General features: G+C 36.3%; 1 protein-coding gene across 1 annotated transcript; it reads left to right on the forward strand.

Moving 5' to 3' along the window:
• The first annotated feature begins 844 nt into the window (after window positions 1-844).
• Dr (muscle segmentation homeobox protein Drop) lies at window positions 845-15,922 on the forward strand. Its single transcript, XM_066391943.1, has 3 exons — window positions 845-1,528; window positions 15,084-15,271; window positions 15,368-15,922. Exons 1-3 carry the CDS (start codon window positions 976-978, stop codon window positions 15,647-15,649), a joined length of 1,023 nt encoding a protein of 340 aa, XP_066248040.1. The 5' UTR covers window positions 845-975; the 3' UTR covers window positions 15,650-15,922.
• The last annotated feature ends 4,885 nt before the right edge of the window (window positions 15,923-20,807 follow it).

Raw genomic sequence — 20,807 nt, forward strand, 5'->3', positions numbered from 1 at the left:
AATGTAGCTATCATTTTTGTGATTTCCTCAATATCAAAAGGTCCATTTGGACCTATCTATATGCTTAGTAGATAGTCCATGTGTATTGTAGTTCCTTTGGTCTAATACATGTTGTAAGATGTAGCTAAAATTTAAATGCTTCAACTGATTACATAAAATTACCTACTACACCTTCCTACTATTTTTCCATTGTCGAACTATAAGCTGAAACGTGCAATAAGCGTCGAAAGCTGCATTGAAATGAGCTCGGAACCTACGTAAGACATCAAATTCCGCCCCAGATCCAGAACGGACATTAATCATAATATAGGAAAATTACGCACAAAATACTTAACATGTACAAGCTCAAATCCCTTGACAGAACTTCTATTAGCGCAAAACCCAGAGCAGCAAACTGACAAACAACTATTTTACAGTAAAAGATTTAATTAGCAACAACCAACTAAATTACCATTTTCGTAACAGCGGTGACACGAACAATCTGAATCATCCTTCAAAGTTGATAATTAAGTTATAACAATTTCAAGCTCATTTTTATTTGACATTAAACGAGTGTAAACTCTTAAAAGTGGACTCACAATAGCAACAAAAATGCTGGAATTAAATAAAGGTAACTCGTGCGGACCACCACTGTCGTAGACCATTGCTAACATAAAAAGATTAGCCATGAGCTGTGTTGAACTGGGCCACTGGCTGGTAGTTAGGGACAACTGGAGCTTATTGGTTGATTTGTGTAATAATGTGCTTAAACGCTGGGCGGAGCCGATGTGCCGCCTGCTCCAAACGCTCCGCCCACGAGGAATTCCCCTCGAGATGAGAGCTCTCAGTTATTTGGTCAGTTCTGTCCAAGCACGTTGGCAACGCTGTGATTGCCGGTTGTAAAGCTAATTTACTAATTACAGGCTGAAACGTTGCCGACAATGTGATTGTGAGAGCGCGGTCGTGGTCTGCCCTTAAGCCAGCGGTCGAACCCTTATGCCCAGACAACAGTCTGAAAGTGAAATAATGACTATCCAAAACTTGGAAAGTTTAGACACTAAGAAGGGTGAAACTATGCAAAACATTAACAGTGAGAATGTGCCCAATCAGACTAGCAAGAACGGACATATAAGTTTCAGTGTAGCGTCCCTTTTGGCGGATACTAGGCCCGCCAAATCGTCCTCGCCAATCTCGCAAAGTTCTTCCACGTTAGCACCTTCGAGTCCCAGGAATCCTTCCTCGGACGAAGAATATGACTCCAACCAAGAGGAAGGTGAGGACTCGATAGTGGATGTGGAAGATCTCAATCAGGACCAGAAGTCCACGCAGCGTTCCTTGAAGGAGGACGAGGCGGGGGCCGATGGGGAAGCACCAAGGGAATCCATATTGACTCACGGACCCATCAGACCTACCCCGTTTTCTGCTTTGGCAGCGGTCTATCAGGCAGCACATCAAAACTGGCCCCCTCAAGGGATGATGAACCCTTTCGGAGGGCCGTCGCCAGTTTTCCAAGGGTCCTCTCCATTTGGACTCGGAGGGTTAAATAGTGGTAAGTTAGTTGAGAAAATTTTAGTAGTACAGCACGAATTCATATGGTGATGGGATGGTTTTGATCACGATGTTTTAATTTTTTCATGATGGTGTTAAAAACGTCAAACAGTCTCCCATAATGTGTAGTACATAAAGGCTAAAACTAGGGTTTTCTAGGTTTTTGGCGTAGCGCTAGGCAAGACTAATTGATATTAGCAAAATTTAATGATGCTTTATTATGCCGCTATGTTACGGAATCACTTTAGCTATGGTTTTCTGTAGGAAAGCGGTGCCGTAATATAGAGACCACGACGAAACGTTGCTTATGCCTTCGTGCATACTTAAAATTCGTACATTTTGACAGTAATTGTGCATTTGCTGGGGGAAATTTGACATTTTATTTTCGACTTAAACATACTCTTTTGGAGAGTATAATTTTGCGCTCCATAGGTGCTAATAGTCTTCCCCTTTATTACGGTTATTTAATTTTCTGGGATCTCTTAATACGAGAGAATATTCATCATCATCATCATCAAGAGTACTAATTATGAAGTTGATTATTGACTATACTGCATCCTTCGTATCATCTGTAAATGAACTAAACTAGAGATCAAATTGCAGTCATTTAATTTAAATGGCGCGAAATGACTCATCATAATGGTCCAGATTGCAAGATTAGCCTTACTTACGCTACAGTACTACGTCCAATGCTACCTACCCTTCAGTTCTACATGCACCTGCTGAATGTTTTGAGCTTTTTTCTATTTCTCCTATTTCACTAATTCTTAGAAAAGGCTAAATGAGTGCTTTTGAAACTATCACAAAATTCTACGTACCTGCTTTGCTCACACACATGCCTGATGAAGCCAACAAGTAGAAACGTGTGTCGCTGGGCTGCCCAATATTTTTCTACTTTTGCTTGAATGCTCATGAAATTTTGTGGAAGTGCTGTGAACACTTTCCTAACATATCCAATCCTCAGCACAAATAATAACAGAAATTCAAAATTAAAATGTTTACCTGAATTTCTCGGAAGTAACACATCTGGCAACATTGCAGCGGTGACCATAATATTCTTTAACTCCTGCCCACGAAGTTTCATCTAGCTGGCACTGTAATTACCAGAGATTTTCATACTATTTGGACACCCTATATATAATCAGAATGTTTATTTTATACAGTGTAATCCAACTTGATTGTTAGCCCAAGTGATCTTTTAGTTGGCTTTGCACTGAATATGAATGTAAAGCAACTGATATCGATGAAATAAACAAATATGTAACATGTAAGTACATGACGCATTGTAATTAATGGTAAGGCATTCACCTATGCATCTTCGTCCGAGGAACTTAGGGGTCCCTATCAGAAACATAAGTAATAAATGAGTAATCGATGGTTAGCACTACTGGCCATCAAGGTTATTAATTTTCGGTTGTACCGCTATCGTCTCTGATCGATCGCTAAACGGTTCTTTAGTGTCGGACGGAACCACATCGTGCCTCTGTTTGTCGAATAACATTGAAATTTTAGTAAAAACTTTAGTGAACAGTGAACATTAATATTTTTACATTGGTGGCACATGTATTGGGATCTCGAAATGTGTAATAGAAACACAGACGCTTAAATGGGCAAAGTTTTAGAGAATTTTATGAGAAACTCGTATCCGGTTTACAAATTACTTTAGCTTTTACCGTTTTCCTGGAACATGGAAATATTCCTCGAATATTTGGAAAATTGAACCTTAATTTTTGCTGAGTACTTCTTGTGTCGAGGCGAAAATGGTTTTGAAAAATTTTAGAGCACCTTTTTGCATAAACTGCGGTGACGATCCAAACATAACATTGCCAAATCTTGAAGTAGCTATTTATGTAGCCAGTTGGGAAATGCATACATTTACGTAACTAGTGCAATTTTGCTGGACGGACAAAGCAAGACCCCACAATATAACACGAAAAATCATATAAACAAATACAATTAGCTGATAGAAACAATGCATATACGAAACGTTGTTGCACCTGATAGCAGACGAGGCAAAAATTATTTCGTGTTGTCACGTTGTTGTTAACAGGAAAATGCTTAAATTAATTGCTAACGGTCACATTATGAACTGCACCGAAAACTATCTATTATCCTGAATAGCGAGAATATTAGTGAAAGGAGAAATGCCAAAGCTACATAAATTGATTGATTGCACTTGAGTGATCCCGTATTGCTTCATATATTGCTCAGAGATTTTTAGCACTAATAATCTTATACCGTTAGGTGCACTGTGAGGATCGGATGGAGGAAATTTTGATAAAACTCTCAAAAAATATAAAATCGCAAATTGTGGTCTATTTCCAATATCCAGTTTTAACTTCACATCCTCGACATTTTCCTACTGACAACATTGATATAAAGACAATGACATAATGACAATGACATTAACATAACAATATTGACATAATGACATTGACATATATAATATACCCTACAACACCTACGATATATGTATATTAACACATCATCATCAACCCTCATTCAGAACACAGGCTACGTCATTCAGTCTCCATTAGCTTTTAGTGGTTACATCAAAGGTCGGCGTCGTCCAAGACGGATAGCCGTGAAATTGCCACTATTTTTTCTAAAACCGTTAAATTAATAATATTGGTAAATTACGACCTCAAATTAAGCTATTAAAGTTGATATCCGTGAAATTGCTGTTGATACTTTTCGATGTTTTGTTAATAAGGAACTTCGTATAGGTGACAAGACAGTAAAATTTTACGACGTTGGGCTCTTAAAATGTATTACTTAACAATTATTGTTTTATGGAAATATACCGGAGATCAACTCTTCGGTGTTTCCTGACGACGCAGGTAGTTTTAAAACTGTATAAATCTTATCACAGACCCATAATTTGCCTGACTGCCGGCTGCCTATTTTACTATATAAACCGGCTCTTAATTGCCTTTGTCACGGAACTCTAATAATTTTATCACGGGAGGCCCTTCTAATTAACTACTCCTAAATTAAAACGCCTAAAATCCTGTTCTATCTCACTCGATTGCACGCCAAACAAGGATATCATGCCCATACCTTTTTTTTAGAATAAATTTATTCCCTGGTCATTTGTAATATTAAACAGGTATTTTATAACAACCTAATAATCTCCAAGGTGTAACAGGCGCTGTTTATTAATTTTGATTAGAAATTATTAATGAGTTATAGCAAAAACTGGGCCTCACATAATGTCTTATCTCGGCTGTAAGTACAAGCAAATCGAAAACATCAGGACTATTGATCAGTACTAACGTCGTCATCAAACCGTTAAATAGGGCCTTTGTCGATAACCGATCCATGATGACTATGGAAAATTAAATAAAAATAATCGGATTTTTTTTTGAGGCGACGATCTGTCGGCTTCGCCAAAGAAAATTTAATAAAGTTATTAACGAGATAATAACGTGGTAAACGCCACCCAAATAAAATCCAATTAAGGCCTTCTCTACCGGGGTGGGGTTAATATTAAGAGCTTTTAAATAAGTTAATCCATTTATTTTTCAATAGTAATTCAGATAGGCCTGCGGCTAAAAAAATAGTACCCTGTATAAATACGTAAGATGGTATTTCCGGCCAAAATTAACAATAAATAAACTGCGTCACAAAAAGATCGTACTTACCGCATACTTTTTCGTCGTATTTACATTGTTCGAAAATACGGTAAATAATGTAAACGAACTTTGAAACATTTTAAAGTTAATTGTTTCTGTGTTCAGAGGCGCAAATAATTTATTTGTAGCGATAGATTTAGTTTACGCCATATACAGGATGCTGCAAAAATACCAGAATTTACTGAAGAGGTAGCAATAGATTTCGAAGTATTTCCCATTTTTTGAAAAATCAATTAGGTATCTACGGGGTAGTTCCCAATCTATTGACACCAGATTGATGGGATCCTACTTGGAACTAGACCAGAAACGATATGTGGAAGAGAAGTACTGGAGTGATAGAAAATTTTCCAAGAGCGAGCACTGAAAGGGGATATGGAACTGCTAACGCACGAGAAAATCGGGAAACACATCTTGGATATCATGAGGACGCAGAAAATAGAGGAAGGAATTAAAGGATAAGATGGATTAAGGGTAGAGGAAAATAGCGCTAAGCCCTGGTAAAAAGGAGGATGGGCTGAAGTGGAACTACCACTCGACTACTAAAATATAGTAGCCACCAGGATGAGGCACGCGTGCGAAGAGACTGACCACAACACTGAAGTCATTGTGGGTGGTATGTTCTAGAAAACTACAATATTATCTCCTGTAGTATTTTATGTTGTATGTATAATTGCATCCGGTAGTTTAACATGAAAGATTCAGAGGCACTGGCGTATTATGCGATGTGTGTATGTACCAGATAAAATCCGGGTGTGAAGATTTGCAAGAGGGATAGCAGATTTTTACCGAAGGCATATTTTGAAAACATCATTGAGCCAAGGAAGCCGAGTTCGTTACATTAGGCGGAGGACTTTGGAGTGAAGGGACACTTTGACTGATGACATTCTGTTATGTACCCCCGTTGATGACCAAGAAAGATAGCAAAAGACTTAAGAACCGACTGACAGTTGGGTAGTTTCAAATTATTAATTGCTGAAATAGGAAGAGTGATTTATGTTGAGACCTGAGGGAATGATAAAACGCCATTCACAATAAACAAGCGTCCATAATTTTGACGTGATCTTGTGAACTCTCTATTTTCCGCTTTTGACAATTTGGTCCCAGAGCAGTTGGAGAGGCGGGACAATGCATAACGGAGTGTTTGTACTGTCAACACTCTAATGCAGACTTCCTTGCAGAACGCGCCTGTTTGTATACAACTTCATAATACGCTACACATCCTCAACACATATGGCCGTCTATAAGTGGTTCTCAATAAATGAAGCCATAACAGTCATACCGACATTTAAAATCCATAAAGCGGCTATGTTTGTTTTAATGTTCAAATCCCAACATCGGAAAGCCAATAATATTTCATTTCCCCAATTCTATTTATAGGACTTCCCGATCCCCCTGGCATTCCAGACATTTTTTAAGAGATGTCTGGCGCAGCCTAATAGCCCATTAATAAGGCAGCGCTACCCGCGAAATGATTAAGAGCGCTTTACCATATTTTGACGTGAACTTTGACAGTTACAAGCTATAAATAAAAGCCAAATCGCCGGAAACGCGTGTATTTATATATGTTAGAAAGGCAAAACAAAAGACGAAAAACGAGCGGTGGTTGTTTGCATGGTAGACTGCGATTCTAAATATAAAACAGGTGAACTGCAGCGCTACGTCCCTGTTTTGAGTTATACACCCGTGTGCGCGGAAGGTGGCGTGCGTTTGCCCGTTTAAACATTAATGTAAATTTGTAATTGTAAGAAATGCACGGCGGTAAATCATCAAAGCAATAATAGCCAATTACCTGCATAACGAGGTCCAATGCAAAGCTATTCGATACTGGCAGCAACAAATTAAAATAATAATAGCGGCTCTTACCGTCGACAGCCCGTTTCGAATTCTCTGGAGTTTTTCAATAAGTAAATAAATAAATAACACTTAATCACCTTTATCTCTGCGAACGTATAACCTTTATAAAACGTTGCAAATTTATTGGACGTCCAGCTAACGGCTAATAACGCTAAATTATCTGAACGTTCCATCTATTTTATGGCAGCGCTCCCCACTTAGCACTCGCTGCTTACAAAGTTGGATATGTATAATAAAATGTCCTATTTGTTAAATTGACTTCCATCGTATAAAACATCAGTTTTCAGATAAAAACAGCATCTCGGAATTGTATACGGTAATTACATTTAGTAGACGTATTAACTGTCCTTTTACTTATACCGGGGTTGAGCGAGAAATTGTTAAAAAAACAGGAATATAATAGGTGTCCAGTAATTGTGCTTATAAAGAAGAGGTTATTATGTCTTGAAGTTTTTCGCTTGATGCCTGTGTTCTCTCCAACTGAAATGTGGCCATTCAATAAAAAGTAAGTGTTCGAGTCACCTTTTGATTCATGAATAAACTGCCGGCCAAAGAAAAAGCACCGAGAGAAAGAGAAGTTAAAAGTTCTACCATGCTATGTTAAAAAAACTGAAACGCCCTGTACATATAGCCTTTGAATTGGATTGTTTAAAATCAATTATTTCACTCCTCCATCTTTATCTACACTGAATTGGCAATAAATGCAGGGCCCATAAAGCCATGCCAAAAAAATACCAAAGGAACTGCTTAATGCTTTATGGGTGGTCCCCTGCTCCAACTATCGCAGTCTCTTTAAAACCAAGACACACGCACTTAAAGAAATCGAATTGCCCATCATTAATCCCATCCAACAGCATCTATATAAGCCTCAGCTAGATTTCTAGCTAATTTCAGTTCTTTTAGGAGTTCATTAACCATATCCTACAAGGGTTATCCGCCATGTTCCTTCTTCCACGTTTGGTGGTAATCGTTCGCTGCAAATAAAAAAAACTGGTGATTTAATTAATAGTTTCCAACTAAAGCGGCCACCAGTCCGACCAATAAACTGCCATTGCTCTATTATACAACTCTGGCTATTTGCTGCAATTTATCTGGTCGATTGTGCAATGGCGGAAGATCGTTTCGATTTTTTTTTTGCGCGTTCTGTAGATGGCGGCGCAGTCGAGTTACTTTTAATCAATTAAGCTTAATCGTTTTCGAGAAACTCGCCTTAAATTGACGTTCCAAGAACGTCGCCAGTCGTGGTATCGATTGATAACTGTACGGCACTGGGAATTGCATCCAGCCAGGTTGTTCTACTCCATTTTTGCGATGCCGAGCCATTAGATAATAGTAATTTTATGCCACTAGTACTCCGGGCAATTTTCTTTATAACGTTGTTGGTCGGAATTAATTTCCTGAGTTGTTCAGAAAGATGGCCATCGAGGAGCTGCCGTTCACAGAAATTGCTTATCGTCGCTATGTAATGGCGATATAATAAAAATTACAACGCTATTTGTTCGAGTGCAAGATGCAACATTACATTCCAAATAAAGGGGGCAATCGAAGCTTACCCTGAACCGTCAACAACTTTTTCCCATTAAGAGCAAAAGTGGCTAATTTGATCAACAGTTTTGAACATACTGCTTCACTTAAGGAATAGAAGGAAGTGTTATTCTTGAACGTTAGCTAGGCACTACGAAATAATTTAATTCAAAAAGGTGTTGAGTCCACATAAAACTGAAATAATTATTAATTAGGCACACAGAGTCTAGCTTGTTAAAGGGAAATTTACAATTTAAATTGGTAAAACACAGCGCGGTTCTTTTTTCTCACTAATTGGGCATTATTACCTACTAGGTAATGTAAGCTTCGATAAGAGCTAGCTCGTATACAAAATAAGTTTATGTTATATTGATATTTAGGCGTACTAACTAATTCACTATTGCTTATGCGACGCTGTGCCTCTTTTAGTTTCCGAGATATAGATTCATATGAATTTTCTCGATTGATATTAAAAATCCCTCGAAATCGATGTTCTTTAAAATGCATTTTTAAGGGTCTAGGGAAAAGAAATCTTGCTAAACGCGTCCTAAATAAATTTTACTGCGGTGAGATCATTCCCTGTATTTTCATCTGTTAGTGACTTGCCCTTCATGAATGTTGAGTACATTGCCACATTAGTTCTTATTCTTTTTGGTGCGCTACTGAACAGTAGAACAGAACGAATTCATTGACATGATTTATGGAACAGAAGCATTTCTTACTTCAAGAATATCTTCAATTTTACACTTCCACCTACGCGGTCAATAGTGTCAGTGGATATTGTTTTGAATATCTCAAGCCGGAAGTGCTTTCCTTACTTAACAAATTTCTTTGATTTAAGAATTTAGGACGAATTGAAAGTAATAGAACATCAGAAAGTAAAACATCAATTGAAGTATGTAATGAATTGTTGCGAAGGAAAAGTCATGGAAAGTTCCGCCGTAAATCTACTAAACAAGACATCGAAAGTACCGAGCATTTTCCTTCGATAAAACTGCAAATAACTGACTGTAATATAACGAGAAAGGTCCGAAAATAAAGTGCAAAGATCATTGAAAATTACTTGAGATATTCCTTTCGCCAAACTGATGTAAGCAACGATTATTAGCGATCAGAAGTGACTTGGAAATAATACTTTTAAAAAGCCTTAATAATATCATAAATCTGAAAGAAATTTGATGGTGTAAGTTACTAGGTGTAATAAATCAATGAACTTATAATAAAAGGCTCTCTTAAAATCGACAAAAAACTTACCAAGACCGTATTTATAAAAAAAAACTGGTCATTCTTGATAAATGAAATGTTAGTGAATGAAACTAAGATCGTCATGTTGAAGCTTATGAACAACTGCAATGAAAAAGTTGTCATCTATCTCTTATCATGACTTAGCAAAAAATTTAAAACATTTCGTTTTTTTTTTTAAACAACTGAAAAACCAAAAATAATTTTGTAGATCTGCTTGCATAGTGACGCTACTCCTTTCAATGCGCAACTTTTCCCCCATTTAACCAAGGCCCTGACTATTACCGTTTACGAGACCCTTTGCGGAACATCATTATTTTGGATACCCCGTATTCTTCCCCCCCAAAAAAAACAAAAAATTATCAAATTCTCATAGCAAATCAAATACATACTCCGAACATATTTATTCAACAGAACGTTTCACGAACTCAGCAGTAGATATCAGGAGTAGCATTATTCATCATATGCTGACAAATGAGAGGACAACTGATGCGCATAAGTTATTTTTTCCATTGCGATCGGACAGCAATCAGCTGCGCACGCAAAAAGGCAATCAGCCTAATGCGAATCGCCGTCAATAATCCAAAATCGTATGCCGATAACTTGTCATGGAATTATTCTAAATATATTCGGTCGACGATGCTGTTCCCAAAACATAAATCTAGTTGTCTTGTCGTGAATCACCGAAACAAAAGCGAATCCTGTCAAGAGCTTACTCGAGTCAAATCTTCGGATCGAATTTAGATCCGTCAGGCTTTGCATGTCGTTGCTCCATTGTTTCTGGTTTTGATGGATTTCCCGTCGATAAGCCGTAATTGGCCGAATTTATATTATATTGCCAGCGAGAGAGAGGAGATCGCTAAGACCGATACCAGTTGGATAACGAGTGGATAAACAAGCTATATTTGAAAACTCTGGAGTATTTATTCGTCTTTAATAGCCTCGCATAATTAACGTGGCAGTAGCTCTTTCCAAGTCTTTATTGCAGTCTAAATTTAAACCAAAATAGTCAAAAAAATGAAGGCACATACAAATAAATCAGCAAAAAGCCAGAGTTAAACGTCGCTAAGCAGCGATAAACTAATGGGCTATTATTCAAGACATCTCGGAACATCTGTCGCTCCCAAATAGATGGAAAAACGCGACACAATATTTCCTTGACAGTTTTTAAGTGAAGGCGGCATCCAGAATAAATAGAATTCCCTCGTTGTGTGTATGTCTATAGACATTAAAACACGTATCTTGTGTCAGGAATTAAAAGAACCGCATAAAACAAAAACGACCATTGGTGGATAAGACCAGGACGATCTTGGTTCTACTGCATGGATTAAGACAAAACTTCTGGCTCACCGCTATGAATAATGAATTGGTTGATAAATTATTTGTGTTTTTTTGCTCGACGAAATAAATCATGCATTCTTCAATCAACCTTCAGGACTGTCCACATCAACTGTGAGATGACGATAATGTGTGTCCATATTAACATGGAGAGGCTCGATTATCTTAGCGCTGAATATTCCAGGGATGAAACTTGGAATTTTGCCGACACTTAATGTCTCTGTGACCACAAATACGTTGAAAATCACTTACGGAAATGCTCTAGAAAGTGCCTGCTAAAGAAATTGTTCAGAAAAACTTAAGAAACCTCGTCCTCGAGCGACATGGTCATTCTATCCGCCCTTGTGGTAGAATATGCTGATTTATTACGAGGAATTTTCAGGCCACCCACATCGTTGGTTGTTACCATTTTTAGTGGCAATTACTGCATGGACATATCTTTTTAAGCATTTACATTAAGAGGAAATATTATAAATTCGAAAATTTGACTGAACTAATTATTATTTAATAATACTGTCTCATTAAACAGTTTTAAAATGTTAATTGTTCCACATCAACCCAACACTATACATACAAAACTTATATACGGGTTCAGTTTAATTGTATTAATTATGAAAAATACACAAAGCGAACAATTAAGTTGATTTATTGCGTTTTATCACGTAATGACATCCTTCTTTATGGCTAAGTACCCGATGGCTCAGCGGGTACCGTATTCGGTAAATGGACTCGTGTGGGCGCGAAACTGTGTCTTTTATGTTGACTAATTAGTTGCTTGAAGCGATCCAGAAGTTCACGGAAATAATTTGAAGCTTTTCATAAACCTTGTGAATAATTGTAGAGTGAAATACGGACTTATTAGAATAATTTCCTTCTTGAGAAGTCCGAAGAATATTCATTAATACATTCCTTCCCATATTAAATTGCTCATTTGAGGAATGCAATTATCGAAAATTTTCAGTGATAATTGACCGGCAAATCCTGATAATTGCCACCGATAGGTCCCCGACAGATATCAGTCAGGTGCATTAATTCCAAGAGAAAATTCATTTTATAGAGAAGTTTTTAATGATATCTGTCTTCCACGATGCTTCCTGGAATAATACACAAAAAATGCAAGGGAAAGGAATACTAAAAATACTGATAAGTGTAGAAGCAATGGGTCAATTTCCCTTATTCGGAAATTCCTCTAAATAGCCTTCGTAACATAATCAGATAATAAATATTTATTTAAAAGTGCCCTCCACCTTCGGTGTCGGACATATTGTTGTAGACATGCATTGTATACATATGTTCTCTGTAACACAAAATGTGCTTCAGAATATCTGCTTAAATGTTTAATATATACGAAATATTTATGCAAATGTCTTTCAAATTATTCACAACAACTGAACGTTTAAAGCATGTGTTTAATTTTGTTTTCAACACACTTAATTCATCAAAATTATTCAGAAATAATTGCCAAATTAGCAGCAGCTTTAAAAAAGCTATTAATTTCATAATCATTATTAAACTATAACTGAATTAAGTTGGCTGCTTTTCCATGTTCTGCGTTTATATTGCTCATTTCGTGACTGTTTATTATTTTTTCCTAGCAAGGATTTATCTCCATTTATGAAGACGACGAACTGAAAATTTAAAGCCAAAATTATGCACCAAAATGTTAGATTTTCCTTCATAATTCTACAAAACAGACGAAAAACAGACGGTTTGTTTGTATCGTGTTTTCGGCACAATCGGCAAACGTGAAATTTAAATTAAACCTAAAACCCCTTTGTCGACTTCGTATTAAATTATCCAAGAGAAATTACTTAGAACATGCACGATAGACCAATGATTCTGGATTTTTTACCGAGAACCTCTAACTTGTTTGGGACCAAAATCCATGAGATGATCCATTTTACTGGACCGTTAGAAGTTGTTTATTTATGTTTTTTAATATTCTCCTTTTTTGAAATTAAAAAAAAAACATCCATGATTAGATGTTAATATGTCTTAACTGAGTGTTCTGACACTGACTTGACGACACAATAAATATAGCAATAAATGGATTTGAAGAAAACGTTACCGGTTGCTTAATTGCCGATAAGGCAGCATTCAGCTGCTCGTTTTTGGCATGTCGGCGATAATTTATTCCCTCCAATTTGGTATAATTGGTGTCCCTGAGGTCGATTCGGACGGTGGAATGTCCAAAACCGGGAGCTCGTTCGATTTAATTGAACTAATCTCCCGGATCATTCGGAATACATTAATTAACACATTCGGATTTGAATAAAAGGGACATTAAACGATTGAAAAGTGATGTACCTGAAGTACAGGGACGGGTTTGTGGCAAATTTTACTCCTCCTGTACCATCAGCTTTGTCATGTTATTCAAAGTTCATCGGGGGCGAGTGGCCAATTTCGTATCAGAAAAAAATTGTGAGATTTACGCAAATTAAATTCAGACTATAGTGCCATACACCTTAATCCTAACCTGTTAAGCCCATTTAGTCTCGAAAGTCACTGATAAGCAGGCTCCCGAAGATATTTGTCTCGCTCGATTAAGGCTCGTTTACAGAGATAAGGTGGAATCGGTCCGTTAATTCTTTACTAATTTTCTTATTTGTTTATGTTTTTTTTTATGTGGCTACTTACTTATTTGGAGAGGCAGTTAAGCTGGAAAATTATAAAGAACCTCTCTAAAACATTGCATGTCTAGAGGTAATTTATTTTTATTATACACTCTACTAGCTATTACCCAGAGAGTGGTGTTGAATATTTAATAAATACTGATATGTATTAACTTTAGTTTTATCTGAGCCAGCTCGACGTGTTTTGCCACGACTTTAACTAAAAAACGTCCTTTTTGAGCTGGGACGTTGATTTGTCACCTTCGGATTAATTTACCATCCAATTTCTAAAGCTCCATTAAGACATCCACACACGCACAGGCCTTCCATTCAGGTTATTTAATTTTTCGGAAAAATTTGTTAAGGCGCGTTTCGATCTAAACTGAAGATTAGCAGGCAGTTAATGGGCATTCAGAAAACCCGTGTATAAATAAGCCACTGTTTTCTAGCTAATTAGAGTTTAATTGCTTGCTTAATTAAAACTTGCGCTAATTAATCGTTTACTCGAATTCTAGTCGTTGAGATCTGAAGGTAATTAGAAGACCTCCTACCATTTTTTTAATTGCTTTATTTTAGGAAAACGTCTTTTACCTACAACAACCATTAGCGACATACTTCACCCAATTCACCATACTAACACACCATCCGGTGTGCAGCCACATAAACTATCGAGTTTCTGTAATCTTCATTCATAATTACTACAAAGTTCAAACGTTTATGAGCTGTATTCGACTCATTGCTAGCTAATTGCCCCTATACTGCAATATCCGCAAGTCGAAACGGCTTATAAGAAGCTCATTATATCGGATGTCGCTAATTATGGTCTCGTTTTATTTATTCACGAGTCTGGAATGAAATATCATTCTATTTAATCGGAACCGAGAGAAAATAAACACATTATGCCGCATATAGGTTTGTGTTCAATACCTTACCTGACGCATATATGAATCACCACGAGGTCTTGGATTAGCTGAAAGTAGGCTGAAGGTCGTGGTTTATAGGAGAAACAAATTTCTTTCAGGGCCCTTCTTGGTTTCATTTAATATGAACATTTAATACATGTAATATGACACATGAACATACTTTAATAGACCTGCAGAGTGATTTACTATATTTTTTGATCCACGGGACATCCTGATTTAGTTATTATCGGTTGTTATTAATGAGATTCTGCTACTGTCCGTCGTGTGAAAATCTTTAAATTGGCAAATTTTCATGTTTTTCTTTAAATTGTTAGAATTTACTGTTAAATTATACTGATGAAGTTAAAGAAACACTGCTCCTCGTTTACTCATTTGAATTTTACTCTTTCTTAAAACCATATTTTTAGAATCTTTATTCTTTGTTACAGTTGATGTAAATGGAGAGCCCCCTAAACTAAAATGCAACCTCCGAAAACATAAACCTAATAGAAAGCCTCGAACACCTTTTACCACTCAACAACTGTTAGCCCTCGAAAAGAAATTTCGGGACAAACAGTACCTCAGCATAGCCGAGAGGGCTGAGTTTTCCAGCTCATTACGACTTACAGAAACGCAAGTACGTAGAGCTTTTAATAGAATTGGAGTACATTTAAAACTGACAGAAAATATGAAATATTTCGAAGATAAGTTAGTTATTACCAAATCCTTCTAGGTGAAGATCTGGTTTCAAAACCGACGAGCCAAAGCGAAACGTCTCCAAGAAGCTGAACTGGAAAAACTAAAAATGGCCTCCTTTTCACGGCATCACCATGCGCTGTACCCTCATCCAGCACTCCAAGGCTACTTTGCTCCAGGAGCGCATCCTTTGGCGTCACTCCTGGGAGGGCGACCTCCTATGCCGCCCCTGGGGCTGCTGCCTCAACCTCCACCGCCTCCTCCACCACACCTCTCATCGCCAGGCAGAATGCGGACACCTAGTCCGCATATGTCCTAAAATAGGAGTGTTTGTGGTAAAGTTTTGTTTGTTGTTTTTTCTTTTAGTTTAAGTGTATTTGTATACAGGGTGTGACAAAAGGAGCTCCAATTTGGACTTTATGAGTAGACTTCGAGAAGAGTTTAAATAATTTGGCTCTTCCGAATGATCTTGCAAATTTTGTAATTCGTGATCATCAATATTTTATTGGTTCCGTCTGCATGTTCATAGCGGGTGTATAAAAAAATTCCCAGTCAAGGCTGCTTTAAAACAAATTTCCTTCCTGGCGAATCTCTGTTTTAAACTCAACCGACTTCAGCACATGTTATCTCTAAATAAATAATCAAATTGTGACATACAAGTTGGTTGCAAATCGTTTCGCAGCACTTTTGGTGAGGAATTTTTTGATACACCCTTTATGAAAGGCGTTTGATGAAAAATTCTAGTTACGTTATTCGCGAAAGCCATAAGTGGAAACGTAGATAGTGAAGAGATTCTGAGAAGATACGTTCTGATGTTTTTCGCTCACTTCGAGTACGCAGTAAAAAGTAAATTTTTCAATGAAATATGAATGTATCATATTGAGAATTCTTAGCGGCACATATCCGCAAGGTGATATGTTCTTTTGAATTGAGGAAATCAATATCTTCATTGCAGTTTTGTCTACATTTATGTATATACAAGTAAATTTGGTAAAGCTTCAACTTGCATTAAATAGTTCCTTCGTCAACTTGAAAATGCCGGATTCTCATTGTGTGTAAATACTCGATTAGTACATTTAAGGTAAGGAAATTCTCAAAATAAATAGGCAGTACATCAATTGATCTTTTATTTCTAATAAACTTCTATTACTTTCGATTCGTCCTATATGCCCAATTTGGGTGCATTTACTTTCTGGTGCATGCAATTTAGGTGCACATCTGCGTGGGCCCATAACTTAGCTCTGCCATACAAACACTACCGCCGGTTTACGATAAAGTTTAATGCTCTTTTTGACAAATCCTGTAGATTCAGCTTCAATTTATGTCTTCGAATTCAGTTGCACTGCAATGTCGAATTTCCAGACATAAAGCATTTGTTTGTGATAATAGTATGTGCTGGTGTTACATGAATACAAAACAACGTCCGCAAATACAGGATATAATTTCACTTATGCTAACAAACAAGTTTAATCACTTGATTCTCAATAAATTTATACTAAAATAAGAGTGATTAGTTCCTACAACAAGAAGCCAATTTATTGGCAATTCTGGCGATGCCATCGGCAATAAATCCCACAGTAGCACAATAACCTTATCGAATCATTATGCGTGCAAAACACAGCAATTAAATTTATATTTCTCGTGTCGGCTGGTGTCAACTATTAATTATTATGGGTGTAAAGATCACAATGTAGAATGTGGTAAGTGCCATCAGGGTCATCTCTTATCTAAAATATTTTTCTGAAATTAATTAGAATGTTCTTGAGTGGCGGAGAAACGTCAGAATGTTTTTACGAGTTTGAATTATGGTAACAACCGCCCATAGTACGCAATTGAAAAAAAAATACGTTTAGTATTATTTATTGCTTTATATGTTTTGCACTAGCTGAGGTCAAAATCAACAGCGGATGTATTCATGATACTCAATTAATGCCATAATTTTCGCACTGGTGATCGAAATAGCGGTTCAAATCTTCGCAGGAAATCTTGTCTTAAAAGCTGAAAAGATGTAACACCTCAATGGAATGGTCATGCGAGTACTTCAATCAAACACGTAGCTAAGGAAAATGATAAATAAAAATTAAGGTCTGGTAACCACAGGGAAATTACTTACGTCAGCACTATTTTGAACCTTCCAAGAAACTTTCACATAATTAAATATATTCCCTGTAATTTCTAATCTTTGAAAAAAATGCTGCACAGGAGGGCATAACAATTACTATATTCCATAATTATGAGGTAAATTATGAATAATGAGATCTGATAAACTAGAATTTGATATTTGTGTTCTGAAACGTTGTTATGAAGCCTTTGACGGTTTATAATCAGAAATCAATTTGACTGTAGCCATTCTGCAAATGCACTAGAAAAGTCTCCAGAGAAAACACATGCATAACTACCATTTGAGATATACATATATATGAAACTCTAATTAAAAATTAAACTAAACAATAAAAATTATGGTAAAAACCAAATTAAAATAGAAGTATTTTACAGCAGATTTGATTGCATGGAAGATCCATTTTCCAACATACTTCTGATTGTGCTCAATGATGCCATCAAACGTTGCACGTTTGTTCCATAAGAAAACAGTCCAAATTAAAATTGATACCAAAAACTCCCACACTTGTCGTGCAAATTAAATTATTATTTTGAACAGCACACTTAAGTAATCCGATAAATCTCCTCAGTATAAAGAGAAAACAAATGGAAGCAAGATGGACGGAACTAACTTTACAACCAATTAAAAAGGCTTTAAATTATAATCGGTGAACGTCACGTGGCAGTTTTCTGAAGAAGTAAGCCACCAGCTTTGCAAAATTAATGAGCATAAAGATCCGGTAAAGCAGATTTAATGAGCTAGTAAATGAAAGAGCTATGTATAGTTGAGATTATTACTGATACGGGAGAGACTTTTCAGGTTAAGATGTTATCACTAGAAACTTGTTTGTGCGTTCTATGTTGGTGTCCATATGGGATATTTTCAAAACTTCTGGATATCTTAAAAGTGGCAATGCCATTTTAAACCGATTTTAATATTAATTGCCATGTTTCTAGGTACACCAAGTGGTTCAGTTTCCTTTTTTCTCTTCCTATTTTATATCTCCTATACAGGGTGTTCGAGGTTTTATGAACAGGATTTGTATCAAAGATAATATAAGGGATACAAATAAGTTTTCACTGTTTGATAACAAAAATTAGGAATTTATTGTGAAAAAACGATGCATTATGTCTTATTTAAAGTATTATTTATCGCTAGCCACTACTTTTTCCTATCTTTCTGGCAGCATTCGAATACCACATCGGAAGAACTCTTCATCTTTTCAGGCTATTCATGAATCAACCCAATCTTTGGTATCTTCGTATGACGTAAAGCGCTGCTCAGACAGAATATGAACCATCGACTGGAATAAGTGATAGTCGGATGGGGCAAGGTCTGGTGAATGTGGAGGGTGGGCTAGGACTTCCCAATTAAGTGTTTCTAAATAGGTTTTGACCAGCATCGCAACATGCGAACGAGCATTATCATGTTGGAGAATAATTTTGTCATGTCTGGAGTAGTAGTGGGCGCGTTTTTTCTTGAGTGCTCGACTCAATCTCATTAACTGTGTTCTGTAGAGTTCTAATAATGGTTGTATTCGGTTTGAGCAACTCATAATATATGACACCAAGCTGATCCCACCAAATACACAACATAAGTTTTTATCCATGAATATTTGGTTTAGCTGTCGATGTGGAGGTATGGCAGGTGGTCCCCATGATTTTCTCTTTTTTGAGTTATCGTAATGGATCCATTTTTATCGCCAGTAACTACTCAACGCAAAAAAACCTCTTTTTATGCCTGGCAAGCAGCATTTCACTCATGCAAAATCGACATTCAACGTCTCTCGGCTTCAATTCATACCCAATTTCCAATACTTTTAAACGATGCAAAATTGTTTGTTGAGTCATTTCTAATGTAAGTGCAAGTTCTTTTTGCATTTAGGATGAATCTTCCTTAATAATACTTCCAATTCCGTATCTTCATATACTTTAGGTCTTTCACTGCGTTCTTTGTCTTCCACGTCAAATTCACCGTTTTTAAATTTGTGAAACCACTCGCGACAACTTCTCTCACTTAAAGCAACCTCACCATATACTTCTACAAGCAATCGATGCACCTCAGCTGCAGATTTCTTCAAATTAAAGAAGTAAATTAAAAGTTCCCAAAAATGACGCTTATTCGGCGCAAAACTTGACATTATTGAACGAAACAAATTATGTGATGCTGATAAGGAGTCACTAATATTTCAAGGTTCTGTTGTTACTAGATGACCAAACTTGCGATAGTACGTTTTATATCTGACAATTTCAAAATAATCTTCTGGTGGGGTCATGTTTTGTCAAACTTATTTGTATACCTTATACATAGAATGCTCTCATGAAGTGTTACAAAAAAATATCGAGTGGCCAAGTAAGTGGTGGAGAATTGAGTTTTGAGCACTAACAATTTAATAGAAAAATTATTACACGTAAAAAAAGCATATTTAAACGTTCAATAATTATAAATCAAAAGAGCCTATTCATATTTTTCCTACATGTCGCTGTAGACTTGATTTTTTAAATTTATTGTTCTTGAACAGGTTGCTTAGAGACAAATAGAAATAGGACCGATATTTATATGGCTAACCTAATTTAAAATTCTTTTACTTACTGTTCTGATCATAAAACATGGGACACCCTATAGAAAAGTAAATTTCCTATGTCTTGACGTTTAAGCTTGTTATTTTCACTTCTTTCTATATAATATTTTGTAATATGCACAAATTCCATTTCCTTATTTCTCCATAAAGGAGTTAGGTCTCCACCTCTTTCGTACTTGCCTTACTTTTTCTTTATTGAGTATCTTTCTGTGTGTTGTATTTATTCCATATTTGCTTTTGTTTATATATAGGTATCTGTAAACAATCTTCATGAGGTTAATGGAAGATATCAAATGTTATTGACTGTTTCTTTGTATCACTTCGTAGTAGATACTTACTATAAATTTATATCTAGCATCAATGGTTTTAGGAAAACGAAAACATGAAATTGGCACCAAACAATATTATCTCTTATAGAAAAACTGCATTAACTGCTTACGATGAATGTCAAATAGTCGGAAACAACATGGAAAATATTGAAATATTCTTAACAGCCAATTCATTGATATATTTTATAGCTTGTAATAGATAAACTAAAAACAATAAATAACAGAATAATAATTATTATTCTTCGCAGCTTATCAACAGCAATTTAGTTTATGGGCTCACTAAATTTAAACTATGATATAACGAATGGGTTTACCAATAACTACTAAATCAAGAATATGATGTTAAAGCACGAATTAATTATTTTTTCTTATCGGTGGAGGAGATGCGGAGTTATCAGGAAATGAGGTCACGTTATTGATGGTGTCAAATTTGGAGCTTTAACCCAGAAATTTTAATTACAACACC

The sequence above is a fragment of the Euwallacea similis genome, chromosome 7 (assembly GCF_039881205.1).
Source record: "Euwallacea similis isolate ESF13 chromosome 7, ESF131.1, whole genome shotgun sequence".
NCBI lineage: Eukaryota > Metazoa > Arthropoda > Insecta > Coleoptera > Curculionidae > Euwallacea > Euwallacea similis.

Coding starts and splice junctions, on each gene's coding strand:
- Dr (XM_066391943.1), top strand. CDS start 976: ATGCCCAGACAACAGTCTGAAAGTGAAATAATGACTATCCAAAACTTG. Junction 1,529..15,083: donor ACTCGGAGGGTTAAATAGTG/GTAAGTTAGTTG, acceptor TCTTTGTTACAG/TTGATGTAAATGGAGAGCCC. Junction 15,272..15,367: donor TACGACTTACAGAAACGCAA/GTACGTAGAGCT, acceptor AAATCCTTCTAG/GTGAAGATCTGGTTTCAAAA.